The sequence below is a fragment of the Scatophagus argus genome, chromosome 6, assembly GCF_020382885.2.
Source record: "Scatophagus argus isolate fScaArg1 chromosome 6, fScaArg1.pri, whole genome shotgun sequence".
In the NCBI taxonomy this organism is placed as follows: domain Eukaryota; kingdom Metazoa; phylum Chordata; class Actinopteri; family Scatophagidae; genus Scatophagus; species Scatophagus argus.
Genome location: NC_058498.1, coordinates 7,579,951 through 7,597,958, shown reverse-complemented (window position 1 = coordinate 7,597,958; position 18,008 = coordinate 7,579,951). Strand labels below are relative to the sequence as shown.

The 18,008-nt window shown below is 40.7% G+C and overlaps 1 protein-coding gene and 1 long non-coding RNA gene across 5 annotated transcripts; one reads left to right on the top strand and one right to left on the bottom strand.

The window, feature by feature from the left end:
• The first annotated feature begins 1,607 nt into the window (after nucleotides 1-1,607).
• Nucleotides 1,608-16,134, top strand: lhx9 (LIM homeobox 9). 4 transcript variants are annotated; one of them, XM_046392425.1, is made up of 6 exons: nucleotides 1,608-1,769; nucleotides 5,328-5,640; nucleotides 6,475-6,677; nucleotides 7,650-8,008; nucleotides 11,678-11,880; nucleotides 12,498-14,686. In XM_046392425.1, exons 2-6 carry the CDS (start codon nucleotides 5,461-5,463, stop codon nucleotides 12,750-12,752), a joined length of 1,200 nt encoding a protein of 399 aa, XP_046248381.1. In that variant the 5' UTR covers nucleotides 1,608-1,769; nucleotides 5,328-5,460; the 3' UTR covers nucleotides 12,753-14,686. The 4 variants fall into 4 exon arrangements, with proteins under 4 accessions (XP_046248381.1, XP_046248384.1, XP_046248383.1 ...); XM_046392427.1 differs by lacking the exon at nucleotides 1,608-1,769 and adding an exon at nucleotides 4,953-5,280 and having other exon boundaries at nucleotides 5,401-5,640; XM_046392428.1 differs by lacking the exon at nucleotides 1,608-1,769 and having other exon boundaries at nucleotides 4,952-5,640; nucleotides 7,653-8,008.
• On the bottom strand, nucleotides 3,426-7,709 carry LOC124060972. The gene is made up of 3 exons (XR_006843659.1): nucleotides 7,554-7,709; nucleotides 4,909-5,013; nucleotides 3,426-3,940 (listed from the first exon to the last, which is right to left on the bottom strand). It is a non-coding gene; the product is annotated as an uncharacterized LOC124060972 (long non-coding RNA).
• Nucleotides 16,135-18,008: the final 1,874 nt, after the last annotated feature.

Genomic DNA, 18,008 nt, shown 5'->3' with positions numbered 1-18,008 from the left:
AATGACTGTTAGCAGTATGGCACATGATCATTTATGCAAGCAGTACAGAGGTGTAATTAATTGTCACCCTTTGCTCTCATCCCCAGTGCTCGCTCACACAATATTCCCCTCTCTTGGTGTCAATTGAAATCCATCTCAGTGTACTGTTCTGCAATTGGCCGGAGTGAGTAGGTTTAGTACATCCTGTGTCTTCTGGATGACCCGTCTTTGTTATGTTAACATTAAATATTAGATTCAAACGGAGGCATTATGAACTATAAATTGTTTTATAGTCTGTTATCAGGCTTATTATTATTTAGTACCTCGCAGTCATATTATTTAGCCTGTCAGGTGAATAATAATCCAATAGCGTGCGAGGAAATTAAACCAACACAAACGAGACAAGGAATATTGATATAATGCGATGATGAATATTTGTTTAAGAACCACAAATTGAGAAAACAGAGTCTCATTAGAGTCCAGGCACAAACAAACCTTCTCCAAAGTGTAAACAATATTAATATTTATTAAAAACTTGACATTATTAACTAGTGGTAAATTTTTCAGCAACAAAATTTCTTTATTCATTAGATGTTGCAACATGAGGCCAAGTATGTGCTCAATGCTTCCTGGCCAAACACAGTCAACACTGCACTGAATTTATATGAAGTTTATCTGCTCTTTCGTGCAGGTGAAACAGATGGACAGACTTCAGTACAGGCCAAACAAAAGGTGACCCCAATGGATGAAATTATTTTAATATTGTTGCCATTTTTAAAGGATTAAATCAATATAACCAGTAAAAGAAAAATAAATTTAAAAAAAAAAGAAAAATAGACCAGAGGTTTGGCTTGCTGGTAAGAATTGCCTTTGAATTATTATCAAACATGAAATATATTATCAAAATGAAATTGAAAAATCTACATTATAAGCAATTTGATTGCCACTGATTGCCACGTGATTATAATGCACAAAATTCAGAAAAGATTTAGCAATTTTATTTTGAAAATTATTTTCAATCCAGTGCTTTTTCATCCTCTTTGTGTTTCTGACTGACTGATCCAGTTTGTGTGACTCTTCACACAAGCCTCTGCTCTCACATCAGTGAAACTGCAGCTGGAACCGCATTCATTTGACTTGAACCTCATGCAGCATCACATCACGTGTGTTTGTGTGCAAAGTGTCTGAACATTTTGTGATTTTAATTGCAGGTCCATGAGTCTGAACCCTTCTACAACTTGAACGGTTTACTCGTCTTTTTTGAGTGAAACTTTAAGATCTGAAATCATACGTGAAGCCAAAAGCAGCAACGTGGCGTCTAAAGAGGAGAGAAGGAAAAAAAAATATCTGATTTTACTGAAATATTCCTAAATCTGATGATAGCTGCTCCCATTTTGGCGATCACCTTCTCCATATTATGTAGTTTATCCCGCTTTTAATTTATGACTACATCACACATTATAACCTACATGCTGAGTAGGCCATTGGCTCGTGGCTTCCCGTTTTCTGTGCGTTGCATGCGCGCGCGCGGTGTGTTGGGGGGGTGGTGGTGGTGGCGTGCGTGCGTGCTTGCGTGCGTGTGTGTGCTGTGTTAAGGGCTGTCTGCATACGGGAGAGGAATATTTAAATGTCTTGTGTTTTAATTGACGCTCGAACTGGAAGTGTAAGCTCAGAAACGAGGAACAGCCCCCCATCTACCGGCAGCGTCTCCTCTGCGTCCTCACTGCGCGCAGTCCGCAGCTCCTCAGCCTGCACGCTGCACGGGCATCTCACACAAACTACAGCCTCAGGTAAGACCTTTTCTATACGTCTTCTTGGGGAAATGATAACACAGGGTTGGCTTTTTAACAGAAAAAGACAGAGGAGAGGGCATGAAGCAATGCGCGGCAGTTCTGAGGCGTGATAAAGGCATGGCTGATTCTCCGGGATAAACAGGGGATGTGGAGGAAAGTAAACCCATCACAATTCTCTTTATCTATATTCTTATTTAGGAAACGCTGTAAACATTTTATAATTATTTTGTGCCATGACAATCTTACTTGTGTAAATATAGAGGTTAATGCGATGCAGTGTGGAATTAAAAACGGTGCAGAGGAAATAGAAGTATTTGACGCTTTTCTTAAAATGCAGGCTAAGAAGTTTAATTTTGTTTGCATTGGAGGCTGACATTTTATTTTCTTTATTTTTATGACTCGGTGGCCCACTGAGCCAACCTGGACTTGCACGCCATTTTAAACACGGTTGTTAACACTGTTTTTATTTAATTTTTAAAAAAGCGCCAAAAGGTTTGAAACGGAGCTCAGCGCAGTGAATGAACAAGCAGCGGATATTCTGCGTTTTTTATGAGCCTTAAATTAGTCAAAAAAACAAAAAAAAATCGCTAATCTTAAATTAGGAAAACATTCTCAGAAGGTAAACGAAAAATGATCCAGAATCGTTCAGATTTAAAGGCAATAATGAAATATGACGGGCAACCTGCATAGCTGGATTGCTTTATTAATGTAACACATTTAGGAAACTAAAGAGGACTGTTATTTAAATATTGTCACCTCTTTTTAGATTTTTAGATTTTATACATTTGGTGAATTTTCTTTGGTTTATCCCTGCAGAGTTTCTCCCACACATAATGAATTGAAATAAATGAAACAAAACAAACGGGACATTAACAGATTTTTAGTTGCAGGTAATATCCTAATTAGATGGAGAGGAAACAAAACAAAACGACAACACAAAAGACATTATCCCCTGAGCTCCTCGCTGTTCACTGACACATTGTTAAAGTCTCTTCAGTCAAATGAAATGTCACTGCTGGAGGCAACGGGTCAAAACAGTATCCTTTATCGACATTAATGACATGATAGATCTGCATACGCTGGTTCAATTTTACTGCGTGAATAAGTGCCGTTTTTGTTTAAGTCAGAAGTCGCCTTTTTTAACAACAACAACAAAAAAATATCGGACGGGAAGCTGAAGGGAGTTCGAGAGAAAGAGAGAGAGAAAAAACCCACAACAGCCAGATTAAATATCACGCAGAGTCGGGCTGATCGCTCCTCTCAGGGTGTCTTTGTCCAGGTGAAATGAAAATCCGTGTGTCCTTTTTGAGTCCTCTTTGCACCGCTCTGTGGCTGGTGCTGAGACACTGACAGAGCGCAAATTAACGTTATGCTTCTCAGAACAGCTGCAGGTCCAGTCCGTCCAGGAGGGTTCAAGCCTTGTCTTAATAGCGCTGTTATCAAGGGGCCTCCAATTAAAGTCAACACAACTTCATGGTGGTGTTGGTGTTGGTGTGCAGGGAGGGAGGAGGGAGGAGGGAGCGAGAGGAGGAGGAGGTTGGTGGTGGTGGTGGTGGTGGTGGGGGCTGCACATGATAATGTAACACGTCTTGAGATGAAGCATCCACACCTGCAACCCCCCCCCCCCCCCCCCCCCCCCCCCCCCTCTGAGCATCAGTAAATCTATTAATGGGACCAAATCCAAGTCCCTCTTTCGGCCAGCATCCATTGTTTTATGGAGAAACGTGCAGTGGTCGACCTTGCAGAGCCCATAGCTCGTTACCCGGATCTCAGCCGTAAAGGCCTGTGCTGTGTTAGTCAAAATACAGACCTTGAGCTGCCTCATTTTGGTTTGTTGTCACCATATTTGGCCCGTGCACTGGACAGCAAAGCCAGCCATGTCTGCCTTTTTTTCTTACTTAAATCTTTTTTTCTTATTATTTATTTTTTTTTATTTGCGTGACAGAGTTTTCACACCCTTTAAAGCTGACACGGATCTTTATAGCTCCACAGTCGCATTAAGTCAAGAATATATTGGGACTAACATAACACGGGAATCTGTGAAAACAGAGCCTGACTGGTGGTGGTTTCTCTGTGGTGACCACCAGCTGGATGTCATTTCGTTGCATTCGCCTTTAAGATGAAATGTGTTTATGATCCAGTTTCCATCCATCATCAGATCAAATCTCCTGCAGGTAAACAGGAGACAGAGAAAAGACAAGGGACCTGATGAATGACCGGCTGTGAGTTATCCCCGTTTCAAATGGAAAGAAAACCCTGATCCTGCGCTGAAACCAGTTGCCACATATTCAGCGTGGAGCTACATTTTAGAGATATATTTATATGAAAAAAACAATTCACTTCATCGCCTCCTTAAATTAAGTCTTTCATCTATTGAGCGTCAATATGTTCAGAAATAAAACAAAATGGAAAAACAAGCTGGTGTGATTATCTCATTTGAGTAAATGGGCTTTAAAGGCGCAGGAAGCGTTTTATTTTTTTAACCAAAAATCTCATTCATTTGTGTTCATCAGTTCCTTGTCTTTCAAATTGTTTAATACAATATGTCCCCGCCCTCTAGCCTATCACTGATCACTGCCCCGCCCTAAACAATACATTTATACCACACACACACACACACACACACACACACAGTTATTCCGGGATAACCAAACCAGCCTAATAAAGAACGAATTAAAACAACAAGCTACAACTGCGAGGTTTTAAAACAAATGTCCTGTGAATCAGTTGTTCCTATTTCTGACTCTTTTAATAAAAAAAGTCTTTCATCGTACTTCAAATCCGCGTTATTTAAGACATGTTAAATAAATAAAATAAAAAAAATACACACATATATATTTATATTTATATATTTGCACCCAATTTACTCAAAGTCTATTTCAGTTGATGCATATCACGACCACACTGCAGCATCCTCTCCTATAAATTGGGGTGTGGGGGGGGATAAAAGTAATGAAAATGTCAGTACCATAAAATAGTGGTCCTTGGTGCAGCCAGAATCAAGAGTTTTTGAGGGAAGAATGACAGCTCTTTGTTGGTGAATAGAAATCAGTGGCGATGGAGGGAGGCAGGGAGGGAGGGAGGAGAGACACAGTGAGAGGAGAGGGTGAGAGAGGGAGAGGGGAACTCCTCCTACCAAATTATTCAGACTGGGCAGGCTTTGCGGGCTCTTCACAAATAGGACGCGGCTCTCAAATCCAGGCAGTCCCAACCTGACCTCCAAGCACCAAGGAAGCCCTGACTGGGAAATCGGGAGCAAGAAATCACCAAAAAGAAACAACAAAAACTTTGTGTCATTATTTTTTTGGCGAGTGTTCACACTGTAGCCCCCCTTCCCCTTCCTTCTTCCCTCCCCACCACCACCACCACCACCACTTCCACACCGGTTTGTCGCTTCATTTGGACTATTTATATTTTTTTCTGGAGGAGAGACATTCCCGGGGAGAAGGAGGAAAAAACGCTGGTGCATCACCACTCCTGCTGTCCCACCCATGCTGTAGTTTCTTGGGTTTGTTTTTTTTATTTTTATTTTTGTTTTTTTCCTTTTTCTTCCAGTTGCCTTTGCACTCTGGCGAGGAGCTGAGCTGACTATCTGGGGCTGTGTTGTCGTTTTGTGTGCCACTCTCAGAGCCTCAGAGCCCAGTTTGGATGCGCTGAGAGAGCGGGGCGCAGCGCTGCGGTACGGTATATGGAAGTTGTGAGCTGCAAGACAGAGGCAGGCAGTTGCACGTTGCGTCCAGGACCGGGAGCCATGCTTTTCCACGGGATCTCCGGGGATCACATCCAAGGGATCATGGAGGAGATGGAGAGAAGGTCGAAAACGGAGTCGCGCCTGGCTAAGGGCATGCAGCTCAACGGGAGAGAGTCGGTAAGAGCCCGGTCGAGCTGTGTTTGTGTTCATGTTAAAAAGTTAACCTCCGTCACTGCGTAAACGACGTCTGAGGCACCGTTAACGTGCGAGGAAATGTACGGCTGTGCTGAGGTAAGTGGGAGGCCAGTGAGGAGGATTTGTCAGTCACTTCTTTGTGTTCAGTTAGGGAGGAAAAAACCGTTTTAGTCTAAATCTCGATCCAAAATTCCTTTTCTGTTGCATAGTGAATTTCTTACTGGGCCAAGTTTAAAGCGAGCCACAGTTTAAATTGCAATAGCTGCTCAGTTGTTTGCACAAAAGAATTACTGAAAAAAAAGAAAAAAAAAACATCAGATGGCTGCAGCTTTACATGCAGCTGTTTAAAAATATTCAAATATTTTTTGACATGAAACAAAACATTGCACGTTAATGCAGTAATGTTTTGTTTTCTGCTCAGCCTTTTTACACATCCGGCCCATAAAAGACGTACTGACAAAAATTGTAAAACTATTATTGTTATTATACATTTAAGTTTTTATTTTAACAGGAAACAAAAAAATTATTTTATGTTTCTCCTCCAAACTGTTACAAACTGTGCATATGTTGTGTACTAGGAGAGATTAAACCAAAAATAAAGTATTTGGTTATTAAATACACATTTCTTTACATTAACGCAACGAGCTTGCTTTTGTTTAACATTTTAAAAAGAACTGCTTCGATGGGTAGAGAAAAGTAGAATTTAATAGCCATAAAGATGCTGAAGGCCTGTTGTTTCTCTTTGTGCGTCATGGGTGCTGTGGAGGAAAGTCTGACCGCCGTGAGCTCTCCTCTCCCCCTCTCTCTCACACTCAGACTATGCCTTCCATGAGCCCGGAGAAGCCTGCTCTGTGTGCCGGCTGTGGTGGCAAGATTTCGGATAGATACTACCTCCTGGCCGTGGACAAACAGTGGCACCTCCGCTGTCTCAAATGCTGTGAATGTAAACTAGCGCTGGAGTCGGAGCTAACGTGTTTTGCCAAGGATGGGAGCATCTACTGCAAGGAGGATTACTACAGGTAAGAAAAATGAAAGTTAACCGTGCACGTAATTTCAGTCTCGCGTGTCACGCACGCATACACGCACGGCCACCCACCGTCGGTGCGCACGGTGAGCCGTTTCTAACACCGCGTTTAGACTCTCAAATGAACAAATAAGAAAAGTGTTTGAGCAAAACTTTGTTAGCTCTGATTCGTCGAGCTGTGGTTGTTCATCGGGAATTATGTTGAAGCCTTTCGGTCCAATTAGGCCTCATTCATGTCTGAATAAAATCATAAGAGTCTCCCAGGGGCCCTGCGTGCTGTTAATTGGAAGTAAATAATGATGTAAGATTGTGCTTTTATTCGATGGCTCTGAGTGTAAAGTAAACTGCATTTAGACCCACAGGCCTGCATCACTGGGTCCTTCTGTTGCCTTGAAAATAATCTACCTTTGTGGCGTTTGGCACATGGCAGAGTGAAAGAAATGAAAAAAATAACGTTGCTGGTCAGATATGTTGTCCCATGCTCTGGCAGACATTTAGGCCTTTAACGCCACGAATGCTATCTGCAAGGCACCACAACAGGAAAATATTCCATGAAACAAAAGCTGTGCTGTTAAATGCTAAACTTGCTAGCTGTCTCGCCATGCTGACGTCCTCTGTCTACCTGTAGCCTTTTGCGTTTGATGCCAACTGCAAGACCAAGAGCTCAACAACAGTTTGTTTTGTTTTAATCACCGACTTTTTAATAGTTTAACAGAGAAAATATCGGTACAAACAAAATATTTTTACCCTAAACAAAACGGGACTAAGACGCAGGCCAGATGTGCGTATTTTAACTCAGAATGTAATGTTTCCATATGTGCTAAAGCTCAGTGTCAGACACACACACACACACACACACATTTCAGCTTACGTTTCGGCAAAACTCGCCCGGCGCTCCTGTCCTCGCGTTTGTCCCCACATGTTGTCCTCTGTGTTACGGGGAGTCCTGACGATTTATCTGTTCCAGAAGGTTCTCCGTGCAGAGGTGCGCGCGCTGCCACCTCGGGATTTCGGCCTCGGAGATGGTGATGCGGGCGCGAGACTCCGTGTACCACCTGAGCTGCTTCACGTGCACCACTTGCAACAAGACGCTGACCACGGGCGACCACTTCGGCATGAAGGACAGCCTGGTGTACTGCCGGCTCCATTTCGAGACGCTGGTGCAGGGACCGGACTACCACCCCCAGCTCAACTTCGCCGAGCTGGCGGCCAAGGGCGGCGGCCTCTCGTTGCCCTACTTCAACGGCACCGGCACAGCTCAGAAGGGAAGGCCGCGCAAGAGGAAGAGCCCGGCCATGGGGATAGACATACCCAGCTACAACACAGGTGAGACAGAGCGGGACGTCACGTCCACACCTCACCTGCACGTACATATGTGGAAATTCTCTGTAGATACGCTGAAGTTATTTTATTGTTGGGGTTTTTTTTGTGTAAGAGAAGACTTTTCCTTTAACAGTTTATCACACGAACAGGCCCAAACAGGGGAAACGGTGAAACCCACAGCAAAGACGGCCGAACTTGCTCCCTAACTGATCAGTGTGAAGTTAAGCACTAAACTCGTCCTCGCGTCGGTTAAATCCTCCACGGACCTGAGCTTTGGGAATCTTTGTGCTGTGTTGTGGCTCATGTGTTCTTGTCTGAAATCTACGTGGTCGTCGTATTAGTCTGACCAGAGTGTTGACTTATTATTATTATTATTATTATTATTAAACTTTATTAAAACATGACCTCAGAAATTCTGAAAGTGCAATCAGATCACTCACAAACAAACAAATAAAATAAATATGTGATTTAAATAAAACTGAGGGCCCATTACGCAGACCAGACTTTCCTCGTTTTAAATCCAGACGGCTCCTCGATGCTGCAGCTCTAACAGCCGTGGGTCCGCCTCACATGTCTGATATGAATCCGTCTGTCCTTCAGGCGATGCAGATGTAGGTGAACGTGGCCTGCGCGTAACGGCGCCTGCAGCTTTCTGTCCATCCACACTCCTTTAGCGTGTCGGCTCTTTTCATATTTTTTCTTCGTGCTTTGAACTGTGGCGTGTGTTGCACCGCAGAATGATCACATTTTCAAACCTCACCATATAACTAAATCTAATTTTGGTCGAAATTAAATGGATAGAAAGTGTACGAATGTGATTGGTGACTGTCGCGTAAAATTAAAAAAAATGTAAAAAATGGTTGGAGGACACACACACACACACACACACACACACACAGTAATCACAGTGAACATTAAGCTGCTGTTAAGTTTCCATCTAATATCACGGACTGATCTGCTGAATGTTATAAGCCGAGCCCGACACTCCCCTCCCCGCAGCGTCCCCATTTTGTTGTCGCTTTCTGCAAATTAGTGCGCGGTTGAGAAAGTTTGCCATTGTGCGCCAAGTTTCCTCTTGTTCCCGGTGAATAGGGAGGAATAAGGGTAATCTGCGCGTTAATTGTTCTCCGTTAATTGAAGGTGACGTTGGAATCCCTGGCCTCCCGTGCGGCGGTCAGCACGGTTCTCAGGGACACAGCAGCAAAGGGAGGAGGAGGAGGAGGTGGGGGGTGATGGGTGATGGGGGGTTTAGGCTGCTGCTGCTGCTGCTGCTCCAGGGAGAGGCCACCGGCTCCAAACACAACACTGTACAGTCCGCGCTCCGCTTGAAAGGCCTTTAGTTTTGTTATCCACAAAACACAATTCCAAGAAGATCACACAAATCCTAAAGTTCTCACGGATGCCTTAATACAAAGTTACCGATTGTTCCAATGAGTTTGTTTGTTTGTTTGTTTGTTTCTTGTGTAGCAGGATATGCCAAAGACAAAAAAAAACACACACTCTTTAACGCAGCCACAACAGGTAAAAGACTGACACAGAAGGAAATTGTTGCAGAGAAAAGCGTAAAAAATAAGATAATCCAGTGAGGTGACGTCCATGTGAGCTCATCTTTAAGCACCACAGACTCAGTAAAGGTCACAGTGGGGATATTTTCATTTTCATTTGGGAAATTTAAATAGAATAAAATGAAATAAAATATTTTCTAATTCAAAGAAAGGCTTATGGCCTTTTAAAAAAAAGCTTAAGTAACATAACTTTTTTTAAAATCATAATATTTGTTTAAATTATTTGAAGAATTTATACACCATTTAAAAATTCGCCCACGAATAAATAAATCGATAATAGAAAACAGGACCAACATAAATTCACTCAGGGAGCAAGTGAACGATTTAGTCTTTTTCTCTCTTCCAAAGTGCTTTTTTTTTTTTTTTTTTTGCTCTCCTCTCGTGTTGTGCTAAAATATCACAAACGCAGCCATCTTTCCTTTTCAGACTGCTCAGGTTAACATCTCGCTCTGCAGATCAGGAGAATCATATCCCTGACAAATAGGATGAGGTTTTGTTTGAGGTTTTGTTTCTGCTTTAGCGAGCACATTCGTGTTAGTTCTCACCAGGGAAAGGTGCGGGTCTACTGAGTATTGCAAACCACCCTGTAAAGTTCGGTCTTGTTTGGATATAGAGACCCCTAGTGGGTAATGTCTAGTGAAACACAATCCAGTGAAGGCTGCAGCAGAGGAGCAGAGATGTCAGTGATTGTCATATTAATGGTGCGTAAAAGTGTCTAAAGAAGACGTCTCAAGCTGAAAAATAAAACATAATTCATGAAATAGTTTATCAAACATGGACCCGCCATATTCAACCTGATATGTAATTTAACCCTGTAATTATTTTCTGAGAAAGTGTTTTTGCGCTGCATCCTTAGGATGAGATGTTGTTTTAATTCATTTGATATTTTTATCAGCCACTGAGAAAAACATCTGGTCAGCACTTCAGCTACAAGGAGACACAAAAATCAGTGCGACCTGCTGTGTAGTTTAGAAATCCTGTGCTTGCTCTTTGCTGTTAGATTTCCTCTCCTTTATATGTCTGATTCCTCGGGAAAGTCAATCAAAAAATAATTGATTATTGATTATTAGTTTTGTTGTATATTATGGCTCCAAGCAAACACTCAAACATGTGATAATTTAACAAAATGGAACAATTTAGAATCTAAATAAGAGAATCTAATTTATACAATTTATAAATTAGATTATTTTGTGATTTATAATACAATATAATGGTGAAATAAAGACTAATTAAGATGAATTAATTGAGATTATTTTCAGTAATGCAGCGCTAAAGGTTTCAGCAGCAGTTTGGCCAAACATGCAGTTAAATTTGTGGAAACGTTTTGTTTTGCGTTTCACCATTTTGCACATGCGGCACTAAACTACTGACAAATGAGGCCCATTAGGCCTGTTAGTCTCTGTGAACACAAGCAGAAATAATTTGGCTCGTTGCCAATGTTATGGTGAAAATACATCATGTAGCTTTTGTTTTGTTTTTTTTTAAATCTACTAACGCAGATTATATTAGAAATACACTAATCACTTGCAGTATATCACAGTGTGTTTAGAGGTTAAATCAATTTCAGTTTAGTCAGTTCAGTTTCTTAACTGTCCCATGTTTGTGTGTAACTTTATGTCACAAACACACCAAATTTTCATTATTTATCACGATGACATATGACAGATCTGTTAACACAGCAAGTCAGTGGAATTCTTGGAGCTTTTCCAGTCAAGTCCATATGTGATGGCTTTAAACTGATGCTCTTAATTGCGTCTTTTCTTTGCCTGCGAAACCGGACCGTGTAGCACAATATGCAACTGAATACTGAGTGTTAAACTCGATTTAACTTTTCAAAAGTGATGAATAAAAATAATTCGATTTAAATAGATTCCTCACTTGAATGAGGTTATCTCATCTTGATAGATGGGATAAGATAAGAATAAACCTTTATTAGTCCGGCAGTGTAGCCGAGTGATCTGCTTTCTGACCAGTTGCTCCAGAAAATTGATGGTTCAGTGCAGTAAAAATGAACTGAGACGTAAAAGATTTTTTAGAAAAGGCAGAGCTTGAACGTGCTTTCGGACTCTGAGCCACCACCCCCATGCTCTGCTCTCTGCCCTCTCAGGCTGCAACGAGAACGACACCGATCACCTGGACCGGGACCAGCAGGCCTACCCTCCGACACAGAAGACCAAACGGATGCGGACCTCCTTTAAACACCATCAGCTGCGGACAATGAAATCCTACTTTGCCATCAACCACAACCCGGATGCCAAGGACTTAAAGCAGCTGGCCCAGAAAACAGGCCTCACTAAGAGAGTTCTACAGGTAAGCAGAGAGCCATTCTCCTTACTGATCTGATCACCTCACACCTGTGTGTGCACCCCACTCCTCCTCCACGTCCCTCTCATTTCACACCAATATCATCACTGTCATCTCTTTGATTTTGTTTGTTTGGTCCATTTAGTCATTAGATGTACATCCAGGGGTTTTTAATCTGAAATTTTGCAGATTCTTAAATGTTATTTTTGGAAAGAAAGACAAAGGTCTTCTTAAGCGTAGAAACTTAATTGTAAAACTGTAGCTGATTATTAATAATGAGAGTGCACGTCTTCTTTTTACCTGTGGACCAGAAAAGGGTGTAATTCAACTCTCAGAGAAGAAAACCTTTAAAAGACAGGATTATTGTTTGGATTTTGCTTTGAAAATCCACATTCTTATATTCAGTGTTCAGGAGCTAACTGGTTAATTATTATCTGCCCCATAAGCTACAAATAATGTATGAGAATTATAAAGATTGATATACATAAGGTAAGGGCAACTTGATACGGTTACAGCTGTGATAACTTGGTATGTTAACTACTGTCCAAATGATTTGATACTTTCTTTTTAAAAATTAATCCTAAAAACAAAAAAGTAAAAGCCACACTGGGATTGGTTTGCAGGTTTGGTTCCAAAACGCGAGAGCCAAATTCAGAAGGAACGTTTTGCGACAGGAGAATGGAGGTGTTGATAAGGCTGATGGCACCTCACTCCCTCCACCCTCGTCTGACAGTGGGGCCCTGACCCCCCCCTCCAGCGCGGCCACACTAACAGACCTGACAAACCCCTCTATCACTGTAGTGACCTCCGTCACCTCTAGTTTGGACAGCCATGATTCGGGGAGTCCTTCGCAAACTACCTTGACAAACCTTTTCTAACAAGCTATCTCTAGAAGACTGACGTTTTGCTTTTTTTTTCTTATCTGATTTATTTGTTTTGTTGTTTGTTTGTTTTTTTTTAAATTTTCTTTTATTTGCTTTCCTCAATTTACATTTTATTTTTTTAAGTGACACCTTTAAATCTACCAGAGACAGCTCCTTGGAACAGAAAGTGCTGTACTGTGTACACAAACAAGAACAACAAGAGCTCAAGAACAGCAGCGACCACATTAAAACACAAGGAAATCATTTTAATGTGTAGCATCTGAAACCGCATGGCAACCGTGTCTGTAGTTGACTTACAGTATACAGAGATTGATTCTGAACCCGAAGGCATTAGAAAATTGTCACGGATCCCACAGTTCATTGGAAAAAATAACTAAACTTGAGGCTCGTCTGGAAAACTAGATTCTTTGACTTGATTTGACTTTATTTGTACATTTGTCTTGAATTATGATAAATTAAGCCCTTCCTAATTTATGCTTAATTGGTAAATTTTAAAATAACAAAAATATTTTGCCCACTGAAACCTGTACATGTATGCACTGTGTTCGCACTACCCGATTTAAAGATTTTTTTTTTTTATTTACTTCTGTTTTGGAATCATCTGAGAAATAAACTTGTAGAATGTTCTGTATATGGATAACTCCAGAAAACAGGCTTTAATTATTTCCGAATGTTTCGGTCTCTAAGACTGAGTTGGATGGAATCAGACGTTGAGATATCTCACAGAGCTACATGTAAAACATCTAAATTGCATTAGAAGCACCTAAGCGTTGCAGCTTGTATGGTAGTTAGATCCTGAAACCACATACATTTTGTCTTGATTCACAAATCTACTGTGATGAAGCGAAAGAAGCAAATCTTACAATCTGTGCAGTGGTAACTGTTCAACACGTAATGCAGTCATGCAATGATTAGAAATCAACGGGAAAAATTCTCATTGGAGAACAGTTATGGACACTGTTGGAGTCGATTGTTTTCATAACGGAGCACTTTCTCGGATTTGTTGGCCTCGTAGATAAACCGTAGTCAAATGGATGAATCCTGGGAAACGTATCCATAGATCCACGACTAAACTCAATTGCACAGTGACAATATACTGCCCAGTGAAAAGTGCATTATTGTTTTTATCATGTTGCTCAGGGTAACGATGTGATTTTAAAAGGGAAAAAGGAGCAGGGGTGAGACATTAAGCGGTTGCGACGTTGCAGACCAGATTTGTAGAGCTGACATGAACATTCAAATGACCTCAGATAGGTGGAGTCGTAAGAGGCAGCCAGTGGGAATTCATTGTCCATGTGTTCTCCTTTTTGGCCATATTTATACTTTGTTTAATGACACTTGCCACTGAACAGACCAAAACATGTTTCTTCTGGCTGAAAGATAGAGAGAAAAGAAAGACAGACAGAGCAGATCTTCAATGGAGTCAATACATTTCATTGTGAGCGTCACAATTTGTTCTATTGTAGGACAAAGTGGTACTCTAAGTCTACTTAATGAAGTAGATGCCTAACTCAGTTCTACTATGTGCCTTATGCTATAACTTGGGAGAAAGTTTGTGAAATTCAGGATATATGTGTTCTTTGTTAACTGATTCACATCCTTTTGACGCCTCACTAGTTTTGTACTGTTTTGCATCTTATTTTCGAAGATCTTTTTATGGTGTATCCTGTTAAAAAGGGGGCAGCGATGTCATAGAAAGCATTTGTGCACTCTTTCAGATATAGTTGGGTAATCCAAGAACCTTATATATTGATCTTCGTGTTAATAGTTGAGTACAGTAAGTGTTCTATCAAGATTGTCCATGTTTCCTTGTTTCTTGACAAAGATGGTGTATAGAAACTATTTCCCCTTAAATATTTATGGACCAAACGGTTGTTATATATCTTATTAAATTTGTGTGAATAAAAATACTTTGCTTTAAATGGGTTTTATTTTTCATTACACTTGCCATTTTTTGTGTTTTATCTTGAATACAGTTTTCGTTTATCACATCAACAAATGAGAAAGCATTCAGTTATTAATGACCAGCTAAACGTCCTCATTTTTGCTTCCATTTTTGCTTTTCTATTTCCTATTTTATGATGTTTATGGTTTTTAACGTAATGCCCCATGGATTTGCATCTAAACCCTGCAGTCAAAAATATGAAATTGCTTTTTAATGCATGAACGTGGCTTTAAAATTTAAATCAAAGGAATGCTGCAAAGCATATATTGATATATATATATCTATATACATATATATATAGTATATATTTATGCATTACATATTGGTAAACCTAAAATGAAGTAAGATAAATGCAGACCCCGTAAAGCCAGGTTGCTCTGTAGTTAATATATTCTTACTCTATCATTTCTTTCAGGGAGAACAAATCTTGGGGCATTACAGCCATACATCCCGACGTTTGAAAATTCCCTAAAGTATTAACAGAAGGGGAAAACTTTGATGGGAATTCCTCACCATTGAAGACAAAGACAATATTAGGATAAGACGATAGCATATTGAGAACAAATAAGCAACCAACATAAAACCTGTTTCAGTTGCAAATGTAACAACAGATGATTTTTCTTTTTTTTTTTCCAAAAAAAACCAAAAAAAAAACGCAAAAGTTTGTCCTACGTGTTTGAATCCATCAACGGAGGAGATCTCACAATGTATGCTATTTATGATATCAATGTGAAAAAAAATTTCTGTATTGGAATGGTAAATGCACAAACATCGTAATAAAGTGTATTGTAACATAAGTAAGAAAAGAAAAAAACTCACAGAGAGGGACAAGATGTGATTAAAAGACAACAGGCATCCGACATGAGTGTGAAACAGAGACGGTGTGGATGTTACTGGTACGAGCGCACACACACACACACACACACACACTACACACAACCTTTCTCCCACAGTCTTGCTCCTGTGTAACTGCAATATATACATTCCCACATTCTTTGTTCTCCACCACACACACTGTCTCACACGCACATTCACAAGTGTACACGTGCTGCTGCCCCCGTGCACCCAACCCAAGAATCAGCTTGCTAAATAGAAGTTTTCTTTTGTCACAAGTGTCATTTCGTAAACACATGGCCTCCTTGAAACTCAGCAGCAGGATGCCCATCAAATATGATGAGTGTATGAAGAGGACTGCAGAGCTGGAGCTTTGCCATCTGGCTGTACCGAGCGAAGGAAGTGAAAAAAACAAAAAACAACAACAACCACAACAACAACAAAAAAAAAAAACAACAGCACAAAGCAGATAAAGAAGAGATTCTCATTTTGCATGCGGCTCATCATCTTGTTAACATTTTCCTTGAGATGTATATTATTTCCTTTGATTCATTGTATGATTCATTGTCAGCTGCAAAATAAAGCTTATGAAAATGATGTCCCTGATGCCCATAGAGTACCTCACAATGTCAAACAAAAAACAAAAAAACAAAACAAAACCAAAACAAACACTCCTATAGATTATTTATGGTTTAAAGTAACATGTTCAGCTCTATTTCACTGAAACTCAGACTAATTTAAAAGTATAGTCACACATTTGCATGCATTAATGTTTCTTTAATGAATAGCTTTAGTATATTGACCCATAGTCACATTATGGACACATTATGTGCATGCACTTCGTTACAAATTTCCACCTAAGATTGACATTGGATCATAAAAACTGGAACATAGGCAAAAATATGTTTGCTTCAGTTAGTTGTTTGGCTGTGTACTGCCTCATTACTTCGCATGAACACTGAGTATGTATGCCATGTAAAGAAGGTGTGTCGTGGAAAGAGAAAAAAGAGAAAGATAAAAAGAAAAGGGAAGGAGGGAGAGAGAGAGAGAGAAACTGAAGCCACATGGGGACCAGTAAACAGGCTGGTGTTGAATTCCAACAATGTGGGAAACAGCAAACACTTAAGTCAGTCCAAGAGGAAACCTCAGTCGCTGGGGTGCCCGTGTGCTGTGGCAGCAGGGCTGTGTTCCCTGGGTCTGATGGGAGGGCGGTGGGCGGGTTGACACCACAGAGCTACGGGAAGCAGGGCTGGAGCAGAAACACAAACAAACACAGCCAGTCCTGCTCGGTTTTGGAGCTGCGGGATGAAAATTCTGGACAACGTCATGGACCCGTGTTGACAAGAATTTCAGGGGTTTGCTGCTGGGCTGTTGGTGACTGGAACGCACCTTATCGGTGTTTGTATAAGTAATCAGCCAGCTTCTTGCCAACAGGATTGCTTCATCATATTGCAGGTATTTCCATAGAAAGAATAAAAAATAAAGAGTGAATGAGGAGATTTCCCTTGTAACTATATTTATATTGCATTCAAGCATTTGAACACCACATGTATCTCTCATATTAACCAACTATAAAACAATGAAATCGAGCTGACATCACAATGAGATAAATCTTATTTCAACCTTGCTTTTGCTTTAATGTCAATGTGAAAAGATAAGTACAGCATTGCTTGTCTGCGCAGGTAAGAAAATGGGGGTTCTGCAAACTAACATCCCCTTCCACTCCCTTATATCCTTTTCTTGTCAAATCATGACTGTGCATAAACAGCGCTGACAGTGCTCTAACTCTCCTGTCATGCAGGCACTTTGTTCATAAAGCTCAGGTGACGAAACACAAGCATTCACAGACAGATGACACAAAGTACACTATATAGACAAAAGTATTGGGACACTTGACCATTAACATGGACTTCAATGACATCCCATTCGAAATACACAGACAGCTTTGCAGCTGTAACAGCTTCTACTCTTCTGGGAAGGCTTTTCACAAGATTTTGGAGTCTTACTGTGGGAGTTTTTGCCCATTCATACAGTAGAGCACTTGTGAGGTCAGACACTGATGTTGGACCAAAAGGTTTGGCTCACAATCTCTGTTCCAGTTCATCCCAAAGGTGTTGGATGGACTTGAGGTCAGGACTCTGTGTGGGCCAGTCGAGTTCTTCCACACCAAACTCATAAAACCACGTCTTTATGGAGCTTTGCTTTGTGCACTGGGACACAATCATGCTGGAACAGAAAAGGGCCTTCAACAAGCTGTTGCCACAAAGTTGGAAACACAGCATTGTCCAAAATGTCTTGTCTTATCTTCCAGTGAAGGGAAATCGTAATGTTTAATACTTTTGTATGTATAGTTAAAATTAAACTCACAAGAGGTTCAAGTTGTGCTCCGCCTGGTTAAGGCTGCACAGTCCACAGGCCACTTATTGTTGCAGAAATGCTTTCCCAGACATTTCAATCAGTCAATCAGGTAG